The sequence below is a fragment of the Pelodiscus sinensis genome, chromosome 15 (genome assembly GCF_049634645.1).
Source record: "Pelodiscus sinensis isolate JC-2024 chromosome 15, ASM4963464v1, whole genome shotgun sequence".
Classification (NCBI taxonomy): Eukaryota; Metazoa; Chordata; order Testudines; family Trionychidae; genus Pelodiscus; species Pelodiscus sinensis.
The window spans coordinates 31,110,986-31,126,218 of record NC_134725.1 but is presented as its reverse complement, the minus strand read 5'-3'; the positions used below and the strand labels follow the sequence as shown (position 1 = coordinate 31,126,218).

The 15,233-nt window shown below is 44.3% G+C and overlaps 1 protein-coding gene and 1 long non-coding RNA gene across 5 annotated transcripts in view; one reads left to right on the top strand and one right to left on the bottom strand.

Annotated features, from left to right (window-relative positions):
• Positions 1–15,233, top strand: part of DNAH10 (dynein axonemal heavy chain 10) — a 201,463-nt gene that overhangs the window by 1,792 nt on the left and 184,438 nt on the right. For 3 of the 4 annotated variants that reach the window (XR_012896005.1, XR_012896006.1, XM_075898516.1), the window contains exons 2-7: positions 497–607; positions 5,000–5,145; positions 7,266–7,371; positions 8,358–8,473; positions 9,331–9,562; positions 11,185–11,342. Coding sequence is in view for 1 of the 4 variants with exons in the window: in XM_075898516.1 (XP_075754631.1) it covers positions 497–607; positions 5,000–5,145; positions 7,266–7,371; positions 8,358–8,473; positions 9,331–9,562; positions 11,185–11,342 (869 nt within the window). In the remaining 3 variants the exon portion in view is untranslated. Of the gene's footprint in view, positions 1–496; positions 608–4,999; positions 5,146–7,265; positions 7,372–8,357; positions 8,474–9,330; positions 9,563–11,184; positions 11,343–12,967; positions 13,112–15,233 lie in introns of those variants that run through there. The other variant, XM_075898517.1, reaches the window with a different exon arrangement.
• LOC112545229 (uncharacterized) lies at positions 589–14,337 on the bottom strand. Its single transcript, XR_012896007.1, has 3 exons — positions 14,246–14,337; positions 3,434–3,497; positions 589–722 (listed from the first exon to the last, which is right to left on the bottom strand). It is a non-coding gene; the product is annotated as an uncharacterized LOC112545229 (long non-coding RNA).

The window sequence follows — 15,233 nt, the reverse complement described above, 5'->3', positions numbered from 1 at the left end:
CTTCTCTTCCACCTATTCTTTGAGCCCCCCCCCATTCCCTGCACTTCACCTGCCTGTCTGTCCTCTGAGCCCCACTTTCCTATACTCCACCTGTTTGTGTGTCCTTTGTAACCTCTCCCATTCCCTGGGCTCAGTCTCTCTGCCCATTTTCTGCATCCCACCTGTCCTTCCCCTCTGCTCCTGTCTGTCCGTCCTCTGCCTGTCCCAAGTTATATGGGATCATGCCTATTCCATGTCTCCTGTCTATCCTTCCCCCTGACTGTCTGTGTCCTCCCATTTGTGTGTGGAACTATAGTATCTCTACCCATCTATTCCCTGTTTCATCCTATCTCTCTTGTAGGGCTCCATATCAAATCAGCCCACGTGTCTATCTATATTGGTGACCACATATCAGATTTTGGGGTCCCCTTTTGGGGTTCAGTAGCCACTTCAGGAGAGTAAATCATTGCATGTAAATCATTGTTTTGTTCATGTGTGTTATTTTGATCCTGTACAGTAGAAACAGCAGAACATATTATATCTGAAAATGATCTGAAGGAGGAAGATCCAGAAAACCCTCGTCAGGAGGAGTTGGCTGAGTCTGCCTCAGTTGGAACAGCAGAAGGAAGTATGTATGATCAGTAGATCTTGGAAGTAGCTTGAAGATTCATTGCTGGGGATAAGTATGTCAGGATGTTGCTTCATTTGGAATGGCATAAGTAAGGAAGATTGATTGTTATATCCTAAAGGAACATAAAACATGAAATAATTAATTAAAAGTAGTTTAAATTACTACACCAAACCTAGAATCTCTTTATTAACTTTTGTTTAATGCAGGGGTGGGCAACAATTTTTGATGGGGTACCATTCCAAGAATTTGGAAAGTGGTCAAGGGCTGCAATCTCCCATTTTAATGGAGGAGATGCAGGGTCTGAGATGGAGGTTGGGTTCAGAAGGAAGCTTGCAGTAAGGGATTGGTGTGCAGGAGAGGGTGTGGAGTCTGAGCGGGAGTTGGGGTGAAGGAGGTAGTTGTGATCTGGGTTAGGGGATGGTAGTTGTGACCTGGTTTAGGCTAGGTTTAGAGTGCAGGGGTTTGGATTATGACCTTGGGAAGGGGAGTAAGGTGCAGGAGGGGAGGAGGGGTTTGGGCTGTGACCTAGGGCAGGGCATGGGGTATAGGGGGCAGAGGGTTTAGGTTGTGATCTGAGGCAATGGATTGGAATGCAGGAGGGGGCAGAGGGTTTGGGTTGTGACCTGGTGCATGCTCTGGGAGGAGATATGGGAGCAGGAGCGGGAGGTAAAGGGTTTGGGTTGTGACTTGGGGCAGTGGGGACAGAGGGGTTGGAGTGCTAGAGGCAGGCTCTGGCTGGGAATCTTATCTATTTGACTCCCAGCCAGCTGTCTTCTAAAGCAGATTCCCTGCTTGCCCTGCCCCGACACTGGCTGCAGGGGCAATGTGGTTTTTGAACATCTACAAGCTTGAGGGGAGGGAGGAGGGTGCTTTGCAAGATGTTTACAACAGGCAGCTCCCATTGTCTGGAAATTTGCCAATGGGATTGTGCTGGGGGCAGGAGCAGTGGGTAAAGGCTCACAGCTGTTCAAACAAAACTGCATAGCAGTTTTTCTCAGCAATGTGTAGGGGGCAGGTCGGATCCAGCAGCTATTTTGCCCAGGCCTCGTTTAATGTTTTTTTTTTTTTTAAATCACTGTTTCCTTTCTTGATCAGTGAAGGATCCGCTCAGACAAAACTACCTAACTGATTATGCACAAAGTATCGTCAGATGCACAAAGTAAACAGGGGAAAACTAACCATCACAAAATACTGCAACCAACTATAAACAAAGGGAGTCAAATGCACAAAGTTACCAAACAAAACTCAGATCTTTTTCTGTTTAATTTCAACTTTAGTAATAGTAGGTGTTACTTTCATCAATAATAGGTACAAACTTTCCAGATAGAAATGTGTGTTAACAATAAAATTGACAGTGTGGTATTAAACGCAAAGGCAGAGATGTACTCACACAAACAGTTTGGTTTAGAAGTGTTCTGTCTGGTGCATTATCTAGCCGAGGAATTTTCAAACTATTTTTGCTAGGCCCCCTTTGAAAATATTTCAGGCTGTGACAACCTCTACAAAAAGTGATCGCAGATTACTCATAGAAACATACTCAAGGCATGCCACCTTCACGTCTTCACTGTCTTCTGAGCTGTGTAACGAGAGTAACCTTTGCTGGCTGGCCACCAATCCCTTAAGGCTGTACTGCCAGCAGCAGCAGTACAGACATAAGGGTAGCATGGTATAGTATTGCTACCATTCTGTGCTGATGTTGGTGGTGGCACTGCCTTTGGAGATGGATGGTGGGAGAGCAGCAGCTGCTGTATCTCCCCTTCAGATCCCCTTTCCCTAAACAATATTGTGATTTAATGACTTCTCTACAATAGCCTGTGACCCCCCCTTTTGGGTCAGAATCCCTATATTGAGAAATGCCGGTCTATTTTATGTTAATTTGTGAAATTTAATTGAGAATTCCAACTAAACTAAGTCTATGCACTATATATATATGTGTGTATATATAAGGAACCAGTGAAACTCTTGTTATAATATAGATTGAACCTCTCTGGTCTGGCAATATCCATTATCTAGCACAACAATAGATGTTGCTGGACCAGAGAGCTCCTGGCTTTTAGTCCAGGGGCTGGGAGTGGACGATGGGATTTGTGGCTGGGAGAGGAGCTGAGAAGCTGGGTGTGGGCCTGGCAGCAGAGCCAGTGTGGGAGCAGAGAGCCCAGCAGCTCAGGCCAGACCTGGCATCACAGCCCCAGCAGGGGCAGTGGAGTCCAGCGGCTGGAGTCAGTACTGGCCTACCAGTGCAGCCCTGCAAGGAGTGCAGTTGAGGCTCAACCCAGCATTGCAGTCCAGCTGAGGATGAGGAGCCTGGTGGACTGGGCCAGGGCCAGGGCCAGAGCCAGGGCTGGAACCAGCATTGCAGCTCTGCTGGGAGGGTGGAGTCTATAGCTGGGGCCAGCATCTCAGCCTTGCTGGGTTGGTGGCCCGGGGGCAGGAAGCCAACGGCCAGGAGGGGAATCATTCTGGGAGCCAGGCCAGCAGTGGAACTGGGTGGAGGCTGGAGGGGAGCCTGGCCGGGTCTGCTCATGGACCTGGGAGAGCCAACTTGTATTGCTTGTTATGAAAATACTTCACTAAAAATGCTGGTATATTTTGGTGCAGTAGTTTAGATTGAGCTTTGTAATTTATGTGCAGAGGAACCCTTAATACAAAAGGTGAAGGATTCACATTGCAAGAAAAAGACTCTTTGGCTCTCTCTGCACTGGTGTGCAGGGGTAATAGCACTCTTGTACTCCCTAGCACGCCTGTTACAGAAGACAGGTACAGTGTTTTAGTCTAACATTCCCTGAGAGGGACATTTAGAGTTACTGATACCATTCTTCATACCTTAAGGGTTACCAGTTTGATTGGCAATGTAGCCACTGTCATCCCCCTATGCATCTGTTAGCATCTGTAGAACATAAAGAAAACATGCTGCATCTTCTAAATGGATATAGCAAATGAAATATTATCTCAATGCCCTCAAAAGTATTATGGCAGTTTCTTTATTAGACACTAGAAGATTTACATGGCATACCTGGGGTCCCTGACTCAATTTTTGTTTTACTCTCTCAAATATACAGTAGATATGTTACAAGCTTTTGCCAACAGATGGCTCCTTACTTCAAAAAATAAGATCCCCATTGTTTGGGTCCTTCACTCAATTACTTTTTGTTTTTCTTCATTTAAATCATCACTCTGGGATGGGGATGGGTGTGCAATATGCAGGGCTCAGTATGCAGGCTGCCCCAGGGAGAGAGGATGACCCCAGCCCTCTCTCTATACAACACCTTATGCTCAAGTGAGAAGTGCCTCACTGTGACTGTTGCATCTCCAGCAGGCAGAGCCAGAGAAGAGGTGCATGTGCCCCAGCTGGGGAAGGTCCAGGTTCATCTGCCCCCTGCGCTTCCCAGCCAGAGTGAGGAATACAGCAAACTGCACTTTCCCCTGTCTCCCTAACGAAGTGGAGCAGCCAGCAATATCCTTGTACAAATCAGGGGAGGGGAAAGCATCTGCTCCTGCCTCTAAAGGGAGTCTGGGAAAGTGGGAGGCTGGAGCAGTCCCAGATGGGGGCAGGGGAGGAGGGAGGTGGAATCATGTCCCCAGCCAGGCCTGGTGATTCTCTTTTCTATGCATCCCTGTATGAATGGTGGGGAAAGCTGCAGCCTTTGGCCCTCTACCCCATTCTCCCTACAAGGTATCGGGGGTGGGGGTGGAGGGTGAGAGGCTCAGGACTGGAGAAGATAGATGGATAGGGGATTGCCCCCATCCCACCCCTTTCACCTGCCTGGTGATTCTGTCTCTGTATGGTCTTTTGCGAGGTAATCCCATTCCAGGCACATTCTATTTTTCTGGCACAACCAAACTCTTATGATAAGAGGAAGCTGCATACCAAATTTGGTGGCCCTAGCTTTTACTGTTTCATAGGAGTTATTGAACAGACATACTAATGCACCAACTCTTTCAAATATATAGTAGATAATATCTTCAGCCCCCACTGCGTGGGTGCTTCCCCTACAAATTCTACCTATGAAAACTAGGATTGAGCTACAGATGTTTGCTTAGAAAAATGCACCTTTGACTTTTGAAATGTGTTGGTCTGTTTGTTCATCACAATTCAACTTTAGGCATTAAGATTGTAAACCAACTGTAGCTACTAGTTAAAAGCAGCAGGGCACATGCACATTTAGGAATATATTGAAATCCTGTTCAGCAGAAATAGAATAGTATGAATCACAGAAATGTGTGATTAATGCATAGCTTGAATGGCTACTTTGTGCAAGACACCTGCAAAGATGTAATTTGTTTTTTGATTATTTATTTAATTTCAGAACTAAGTTTGATGGAGTTGGTTTTGAAAGATTGGAATAGATGAGCTTCTTTGATTTCCTCTTCTGTATATTTCTTTATTAGAGAGGGATCGGAAGAGTAAAGCATCCGTTTCAGAATTGCTAGACATTAAGTCTTCACCAGAACATACATCGCGCTTATCTGTTGTGTCTGGTTTGAGTGAACTAAACCAAGGCTTTTTGGGTGAAAGTAAAGAGCAGATATTCAAAGTAAGTCCATTGCATTTTATTTTTATTTTTTGAAGGGATTTGAAGGGGTTCTGTTTGAGATTCCCACTTTTAAATGTGTAAAGTTTCAATAAATCTTATTTAGAATTAAAGACGTAAAACTGCATATTGTGATCTTTAAGCACAACAAAATGGATTCTGAGCATATGATTTTCCATCTGAGACTGAATGTAACAGGATACACTCTCTCCATGAGGCTTCCTTATGGTTGTGACTGGGAACTATCTCTCTGTCACCCCTTTCCTTAGTTGTTCCAAACCCCATCTCACTTGGCCCTCTGGCCAGGTCACTATATAGTTTTCCCTTTCTTGGTAATAGAGCAAGACCAGGAACTAAAATGGTGACAGTTCACCAAGGTTAGCCCCTGGTGGGTCGCTGCTGCTATATTTTCAGGCACCTCTTAAGGTACATTGGCCGGGAATGGTGATCCACGTCCAGTGGGAGCTGTGATCCCCTATATTTGTAGAGGCATAGGTAAATACAGCCATTTGTGTGGGACTAACTCTGTCAGACCATATCCAGCCCAGAAGCTGGTGTTTGCTCAGCCTTGTAATAAAATCTCATTAGACCAGTTGTCCAGGTACCATTGAAGGCAGTCTTCCTATTCAAGAATGTGCCACTTTCTCATTGTTTGGTAGCAGACTCCAGGTTCAGCTGCTACTCCAAGTTCCAGCCTTACCATCAGCAGCCAAAGTCTGCATGGTTTCAACACTTGCTGCTGTTTCCCTGTGCTTCTTTCTCTATCTCCCTCTGGGGAAAAAAACTTCTCTCAGGGTCTGTTTCTGCTTCCCCACTGGTTTTCCTTCTTCTCTCCACACTAAGTATTGAACAGGCAAGGTTGAATTATAGGGATGTTTCACTGTTCTTAAAGTATCAGGCACAGGCCACTGCCAGAGGCCTGATACTGGACACCTCAGTGAGAAGTGTTCACTCTACACCATCCCTGAAGAAGTTTAGGTGGCTCAGAAGTAGCTAATTAACCTAACAAGCTGCACCTGGAGAAGGACTTAGGCCTCACTGACAAGAACTAATTGAAGATGGAGGAAATCTGAGCAGGTGTAGGAAAAGACTCATATAAAGCCAGAAAGTGAGAGTGGAAGGGGGCTGTAGTTATTCTTTGGACCTACAAAATACATCAATAGGTTGTTTGTGTGCCACATCCTACAGTACCAACTTGCAGGTTTATTTGTACCAAACCACCAGCAAAGTTCACTATTCATTACAGGTTGAACCTTTCTAGTCTCGCACCTGCAGGACCAGACCAGCGTTGAACCAGAGAATTTGCTGAATCACAGGAGGTCAATAGTATCTAGCAGCATTACAAACACTTCAGTTTCTTACTGGGCTTTTAGAAGACATTTAGGTGGTAAATTAGAGCTAAATAACAGCACAGAACACTGAGGTCCAGGACTGGTGGTTATAAACAAACTTTATGGGATTGCGGGAAACTTGGCTGCACTCATATATACACATCTGACTAACTAACACCATGCTGGACCACAGATGTTGCCGGACCAGAGTGTGCCAGATTAGAGAGGTTCAATTCGTAGAATCGACAAGTAATAATACACTGTGAAGTAAGTGAGGAAGGACACTGGTCTCTTGGCCACAGGTTACTTGTCACTTACTGATCACCTAAGGATGCATGCTAACAGGGCTCTTGCCTCTTAGAGGCTGTCAAGCTATAGTCATTTAGTTAATATAATTGTATGAACAGTGTCTTTTTTTTTTTAAAACCTCAGTCTTTTCTCCTTCCACTTGAGTAGCTGGATGTGTATTTATGTATTCCTTTGAGGCTGCCATCAATAGCATTGGGATCTGTAGCTCTCTGATTTGAAATCTACAGAGCACTTTTCTAGATGCTTCCATAGGACTGGGAAGCAAAAATTTAGAAGTTGTTCCCAAAACTGAATATTTGTACTATCTGATGTGTGATTTTTTTTTTTAAAACTTTGTTTTTGTGTTAGTGATTTGTGGCACAATAGCATAAACATATTGCAGTGGATGGAATTGATTCTGTCCTGCTGCTGGTAACTAACAACTGGAAGTCTGTTACAGAAGTATACTTGATTAAATTCATTACCATATTTCTTATGTTTCAGACCATAAAACAGACCGTTTACAATCTATATTTTCATGTGGCTTTTAATGACATTTCTGAAGAATTTGTTAATGATGATATTATGTTCTTTCTCCGAGATACAAGAGGTAATTTCTGGATAAATTATGACTGAACATTTTAGTTCAGTGTTTTAGAAAGTATTTTAGACTAAGAAATGATGATGACTGGGATTTATGATAATGTGCTGAGTAGACAGGTTTGATGTCAGAATAGGCCTGGGAGCCAGAAACCTCTGAGTTTTAATCTGGCTTGAGCATCCACCTTATGGAAAGTCACCTAAACTATCTGCCTTCATTTCCTTATTTTACAGATGGCATTAAGATTTGCATGCCCCTCTGAGAGGAAATACTGAGGTTTAATTATTTAATGTTTGTAAAAAGCTTTGAAGATGAAAAGTTATACATGATGCTAGGCAGCAGGGTGAGGATGAAGATAACTGAGCTATACTTTATTGCCCATACCAGTCATATGGATAAGGTTACTGATATACAGTACTACTGTATAAAACACAAATCTTGTTTTAACATTAAATAATTTTTCCTGAAAATAGTGACCATGTCTACTACAAGCTACTGTAACCAAAAATGTTTTTCAGTTTTCATTTTTCTTCCAAAATTTGACACAAATTTGCAGGACATTTGACAACAATATTTTTTAATATTTCTACCAAAAATAATTGTCAGGTTTTTTACTAGTTCTGTGCAAGATTTTGCCATTCCTTCTGAACAGTGATAAGCTGGAAATTAAAATGGTATCTCCAGGGTGATAAAAGAAAGAATCACCATTAAGCCATCAAGATGGCATATGGAAACTTATAGTACAATGATCCATCTGATTTCCTTTTGCATGCTTATAATTTTTGTGAGAACATTGGGGAGTCCAGACATATTTCAGTTATGAGTGGCTGGGTGAATTGGCTTATGTCAGATCCAGTTTACTGGCACATATATTTTACTTTTTAGAGTTTTTAACATTTAATTTCTCCTTATTCTGGAACACATCAGCATTTTTTTAATTACTGTTTTCTGTACCAAATAGCTAAATTTAACACTTATTATTTATTTATGTCTAGAAACAGTTACTGAACCTAATGATATGAATGAAGCTAATGAAACTCTGCCTGAATTGCTAGAATGTGGCATCCTGAATGGTCACACTCTTTTGATGCTGAAACATATTTTCTCACAGGTAAACGTGTTACTATTTTGCATATGAACCCTGAAGTTTTTGTTTGTGTCTAATGTTCCATTTTAGTAGTGGGTTGATATTTCCAGAATACAGTAAATCATTGTGGGCACTCTGTGGCCCATTCGGGCTCTATGTGTGACTCATGAGACATTTTATTTACTGTTACCCGAGCACCGGGTTTACAGGTTCTGCTGGGTTTTTTTGGGGGGTGTCATTTTTTCTGTACCAGTATTACTAAAGGGACATATTGGAAGAGCCGTATGCTCCTTCTGCATCCAGCTAGATTGCCACATCCTGCAAATTCTAGGTACAAGTGCAGTTAGCAAAACTACCTTATCCCAGGAGACTGTCTTGGTTACGACAATCTTGTGTCCCACTGAAATGATGGAGGGCCACTCATGTCATCCACTCACTAACCTAAGTTGCCCCTCACTGCAATAAATACTAATAATTGCTGAGCTACTCTGATTTACCCATTTGACATTTATGTATAATATAAATTATCTCTCCACATACTTCCCCCCATGTGTATAGGGAAGAGTGTGGAGAGAGCTGATATTTGATCTCATTGCATGTTACAAGTGTGGGAAAGTCTTAGAATGTAATAACAGATGCTCTTATTTATATACACGACTTAGATAAGATTGAAGGAAGCTTTCAGATAGGGTGTGAGGACAGAATAAGAAAGTATGAGACTCATATTACTCCATAAGAGTTGAGAGAATAAGGGGATAAAATGAATTAGCCATAGGCAATAGATGCAAAGGTTTTTTAAATTAATAGTTCAAAATTTGACTGGATGTTGATTTTTTCAAAATCACGAACAATCTAATTTGTGGTACATGTTTATGTTTCAGGTTTTTTTGCCTGCTTTGTCCCATAATCAGCAAAAAGCTGAGGGGTCTGCCTTTCATCCAGACACTGAAAAGTCAGATGCTGAAGACAAGCATTTAACTGAAGCTGAACCTCTTGAAAAAAAGAAAGAGCAATCTGTGGAATTTCACAGTTTTCATATTATAAGGAATGAGTTCTTAATGAATATGCAGAAATTTCTAAGTCATATTCAAAGGACGATACAACAGATTGAAGGCAAGTGTCCCCCTCTACCTACTCTAATACTTATATTACACTCCAAGTCATCTGATGAAGTGGGCTCTACCCACAAAAGCTCCTCATTCCACGAGGAGTAACGGTAGTTCGAACTAGGAAGCTTAGTTCGAACTACCTGGTTCATGCCGCGTGTAGCCGCGCGGCACGGGGTTCGAACCAGCGGGGATTTAAAAATGGCGGCGCCCCGCTTATGCAAATGAAGCCCGGGAAATTCAAATCCCGGGCTTCATTTGCAATTGCGGTATGCCTACATTACCCCACTAGTTCGAACTAGCGGGGTAGTGTAGACATACCCTTAGTCTCTGAAATGCCACAGGACTGCTTGTTGATTTTACAGTTACAGACTAAAATGGCTATCCCTCTGAGTCTTCATTATGTGTCAGTAGACTTCATTCAGGTGTGGCTTTGTTTCAAATTGTGATACTCAACCTGTGGTTTTGAAATTGCACACAAATTGGAGTCTCCAGTTTTGATCAGAGGTTCTCTTCTGTGACCAGGAGAGCATTACATTCAGCTTTATCCATATGAGAGTGCCTGGAGCAAATGGACCAGATCTGTAAATAAAATCTTGCCAAGCAGTCAGGAAGTGGAGTGGGAGAAGGACTACACTCACCAAAGGAGCACAGAAATATAGGAATTGCCTATTGGCTTTTGGTTTCTTCAGTCTAGAATCCTGACTCTTACAATAGTCATTACCAGATGCTTCAGCGGAAGATACAAGAATGCCAGAAAAGGCATATGTGGGATAATCTGCCCCAGTGATGTCTTAGTCTAACTCCTACTAGGCTTGAATCTCTTTAATTTTGCAACTCTGGGAAATTGGGGAAGGCTGGATTAAAGATTTTCCTGGGACAGGGAGGGTGCTATGGGGTTTGGATATAAGGGGGTAGGAGTGTGCTTAGGTCCACACATGGATCCATGCTCCCTGCTGCTCCCAGGCACTGCTCCCTGCTGCTATAGAAGCAATGGGGAAGAGCATCAGGGGAAGTGCAGGCCACCATCAGGGTGGAGGCAAAAGGGGCAACTGCCCTCGGGCCTGGCAATTCAAAGGAGTCTGGGGCTCCCTGGCCCTTTAAATCACCATTGGAGTGTCATGCTGCATGCTCCATGTGGCTCTGATGGCTGGCAGGAGGGCAATGCCACGCTCTTGGTGGTGCAAAGGGCTGCCTGCCTTGGCTATGCCCTTTCCACCTGAGGCATTGCTCTTTCTAGAAGTGTGGAGCGGGCCTCCTCCAACTTGCTCAGGGGCCTGTGGAGAAAGGAAAGGGAGCAGCAGCGCACAAAGTCTATACCATGGGTGTTCAGTTGGAGTATATGGCGGTTCAATTGTAGTTAGAGAGAGAGTCTTAAACCCTGAAACCTGAGGCAGGTGGTTTACACTTCAAAAATCTTTGCATACATTAAATATGATGATTCTGAAAAAGTTGAAAACTTTTGGCCCAATAACTGAAATAGAATGAGCAGGTTTACTAGCTATCCTCAGATAAATATCTCAATGGAAGTTTTGTGCCTTTCTCTTTTGTATTATTCAAATGATGTTGATGAAACACATGAAGCAAATAAAATAGCTAAATGAATCTAACTGCATTTTGTTCCAACAGGAGAAATTAAATTGGAGATGCCCACTATAAATCTAGATGCAGAAGTGAGTGAACTTGCCACAGATCCAGAAGTGGTTGAAACATTAGAGCACTGTGGAATGACCTGGATAACGTTAATATCCACAGCTGTTGAAGAACAACTCAGAAAGATCCCACAGGTAGCATTGCTAATGACTGCTCAGCATGCTAAATCTGATCTTTCCATTACTGGTTTGTGTTCAGTGTTATCCTCTGATTGATCCAAAGAGAGGGGGTTCCCATCTGCTACCTAATATACAGAAGAACAAAGGTAATGGGAAACTACATGTTTTCTGAGTAATGAAGTCTAAAGCAACTCACTTCCAAATTGTCAGTTCAAAGTGCAAACCCTGCAAATTGTTAGTTATTTAAAGTTGTTTCCAATTAATGGTTATTCAGTACTTTGTGTAAAATGAATGTGGTTGTTTCAGCCCAGCTTTTAATGATCAAGTGTCCTATAGGTGCTGACTCCAGGGGTGCACTGGGAAGCACCTCACTGGAGCACACACAAGGAAAAATAATGGATGTGAAGCATCCGCCAGTGCCAAGCTGTCCCCTATGTACCTCTCCCCATGCATCTCATATACTGGTGGTCCAGCACTGACCAACTGCTCTCCCTCCCTCCCTGTGATTCTGGAGCACTGCAAACAGCTGATTCATCGCATTCAAGCTCTAGAAGGGAGGGAGGTGGAGGAGCAGGGCATGGTCGGGTGAAGAGGTGGGGTGGGGTGGAACAGGGGTGAAAAGAGCAGGGAAGGGACTTTGGGAAGAGGTGGACTAAGGAACAGGGCCTGAAGTAGGGGTGGGTCAAGCACACCCTGGCAATATGAGAAGTCCGTGCCTATGAAGTGTCCACATCACAAAAGTTAGCATACAGTTGGCTTTAATGGCTATTTTTCTTGGCAGTCTCTGCAGAGAGTCAAAATACTAAATGAGTCTGAAGACTGACATTTCCTTTACTAAGGGTGGGCTCAAAGAGAAGGAGCAAGGCAGCATGTGGAAGGAAGTTTGCTGCAACTGCCTAATCTGAGGCTAGAGGACTTTAGTGTCCTAGGATGAGTTTCCTTCCACTAGAACTAACTTCATAGAGAATCATAGAATAGAAAAGTAAGGCAGAAAGGGACCTCAAGAAGTCATCTAGTTCAGAACCCTGCATGGAGACAGGGCCAAATAAATCTAGACTATCCCTCACAGTTGTTTATCTAATTTGTTCTTTAAAAGGTCTTGTGATGGGAATTCCACAGCTTTCCTTGGAAACTATTCCAATATTTACCTATCCTAGGGCAAATCTACATTATGAAGTAAGGTAGACTGTAATATGGTTCATGTTTTATCCTCTGATTTTGCAATTTGAAGATCCGTGTCCTCACTAGGGGAAAGAATGGCATGTAGTCTGAAGTAGTGTGTTCCTATTATGGAGCCTGCCGTCAGACTCAGAGGGTGATGCACTGTGGGTAGCTTTGCATTCTGGGCTATGCTCCTGGTGTCCTCTGGGACCAAAATTGTTTAACGATTTATTACACAGCCAGCCTCCCATAATGCACTCATCTACTCCCTTCTCCCCCCCCAAGAGATAAAGGGAGGGCGGCAGTGTGATCGTGTCTTTTTGTGCCCTTGTTGCCCACGCAGCTGCCAGAGCAGCACGAGCAAGGAGCCCAGTTTGCAGTAAATCATTGTGATGCTCATGTATGTCATGATGCACCTAATGACATAGTATATGGAGAAAGTACACATGTTGCCCAACCTGGAAGAGGGCAAGGACGGATCTCGGCATGGCATGGAAGTGCTGTTCATGCATTGTCCGGTGCTGATGCTAGCGCAGCCACCAGTCAATTCTGTGGACATAGTGTAACACCGGTTCTGGTTTTGAGACAAGCTCAGACTAGTGGGACTGCACTGTGATGCAAAGGTAGGACAATCAGCAAGTGGCTGCAGAACTTCAGAATGCACAAGGTCCATTCTTGGAACTTTATGAATGGCTTTCCCCTATGCTGAGGTGCCAGAATACCCACATGAGACCTGCTCTGACTATGGAGAAGTGTGTGGCAATTGCTCTATGGAAGTTTGCAATGCCAAACAGCTACTGTGGGGAATCAGGTTGCAATGGGGAAATCAACAGTGGGGGCTGCTGTTATACAAATAGCCACAGAAATTAATAACATTCTGCTACAGAGGGTTGTGATTCTGGGGAATGTGGATACCATAGTGGATGGCTTTGCCACAATGAGGTTTCCTAATCACAGTGGGGCTATAGACTGGGGTGGGCAATAATTTTTGATGGGGGGGCCACTCCAAGATTTTGGAAAGTGGTCGAGGGCTGCACTCTTCCATGATATTAATGGAGAAGGTGCAGGGTCTGGGATGGAGGTTGGGTGCAGGAGGGAGCTTGGAGTAGCGGATTTGAGTGCAGGAGGGCCTGTGAGGTCTGAGAGAGAGTTTGAGTGAAGGAAGCAGTTGTGATTGGGATGCAGGGGTTTGGGTTGTGACCTAGAGCAGGAGAGGGTTGTGACCTGGGGCAGGGGACTGGGATACAAGAGGTGGTGCATGGGTTTGGGTAGTGACTTAGGTCAGGAGATTACAGTGCAGGGATTTGGATTGTGACCTAGGGCAGGAGGGGATTGTGATCTGAGATAAGGGATTGGGGTTCAGGGTTTGGAAGGGGGTATGGGTGTAAGAGGGGGGCAGAGGGTTTAGGTTATGTGAGGTAGGAGGGTAACAGCAGTCCAGAGTTTTTAGGCCATATGCTCTGTGCATAAGAGCCTGGATGGTGCGGGGAGTAGTGTGCTTCTGCTTGTACTTCCTAGGGGCAGGAACAGTGTATGAAGCACCACTCCCCTTTTCACAGCTCACAGTTTGTGAAATAGAAATGTCTCTGCTGCCTCTTTTCTGAGTGGCATGTGGGGGCGGGGGAAGCAGGAGAGTCTGCCGGAGGCTCCCTGCTGTGTCTGCAAGCCGGATCTGGTGGCTGGGTGGGTCAGATCCAGCCTGCAGAGGGTGTTTTGCCCAGGCCTGCCATAGACGGAACACGCATCCCCACCCTTACCTCAACCACCTTGCCTCAGAGTACATCAATTGCAAGAGGTATTTCTCCATGGTGCTGCAGGTGTGGTGGATCACAAGGGCCATTTCACTGACATCAACATGGGATGGTTGGGAAAGGCACATGATGCCCACATAGGTGGAAAAGTCTATTGTGATCTTTAGCCACCCTGTATACCCCTTGCCATACACTCATACTCATGAAGCCATACACTGGCAGCCTGGACCCTAGCAAGGAGGAGTTCAGTAATAGGCTGAGCAAGTTCATAATGGTAGTTGAATGTGCTTTTGGAAATTTAAAGGGTATTTTAGTAGTCTCCTGACTCGGTTGGATCTCAGTGAATGCAACATTCCCTTTGTGTTGGCAGCTTGTCGTGTGCTTCATAATCTGGCAAGGACAAGGGGGAAACTTTTCTGGCAGGGTGGGGAGCTGAGGCAGAGTGCCTAGGTAGAGAGTTTGAGCAGCTAGACACCAGTGCCATAAGGAGAGCAAGGCAAGGGGCAGCACAAATCAGAGATGTCTTGAAGGACATTTTATGCATGGTCAGGTTTGAGACTTCCCCATGGCTCTCAACAGCCTGCCCCTGCATTCCCTGTGTTTGACTTTAATCCCCCACCCCATTGCACTGCTGCAGTACAAGCTATAAAGAGACCATTGTGCAAAGAACAGGAGTTTTTGTTTGGGGAAGATAGCAAGGAAAGGAAAGAAGTGGGAATCTGAAGGGTCGAGGAGGGCTCAGGAATGCAAGTGGAACTGCCTTCTGCTCCTGAGACCCTGGAGGGTAAGGCTGCCCTTGAGTAAAACTCCCCGGCTGTGTCTAGACTGGCAAGTTTTTCCGCAAAATCAAATGATTTTGCGGAAAAACTTGCTAGCTGTCTACATTGGCCGCTTGAATTTCCGGAAAAGCACTGACGATCTCATGTAAATCATCAGTGCTTTTCCGGAAATACTATGCTGCTCCTGTTCAGGCAAAAGTCTTTTTCCGAAAGAC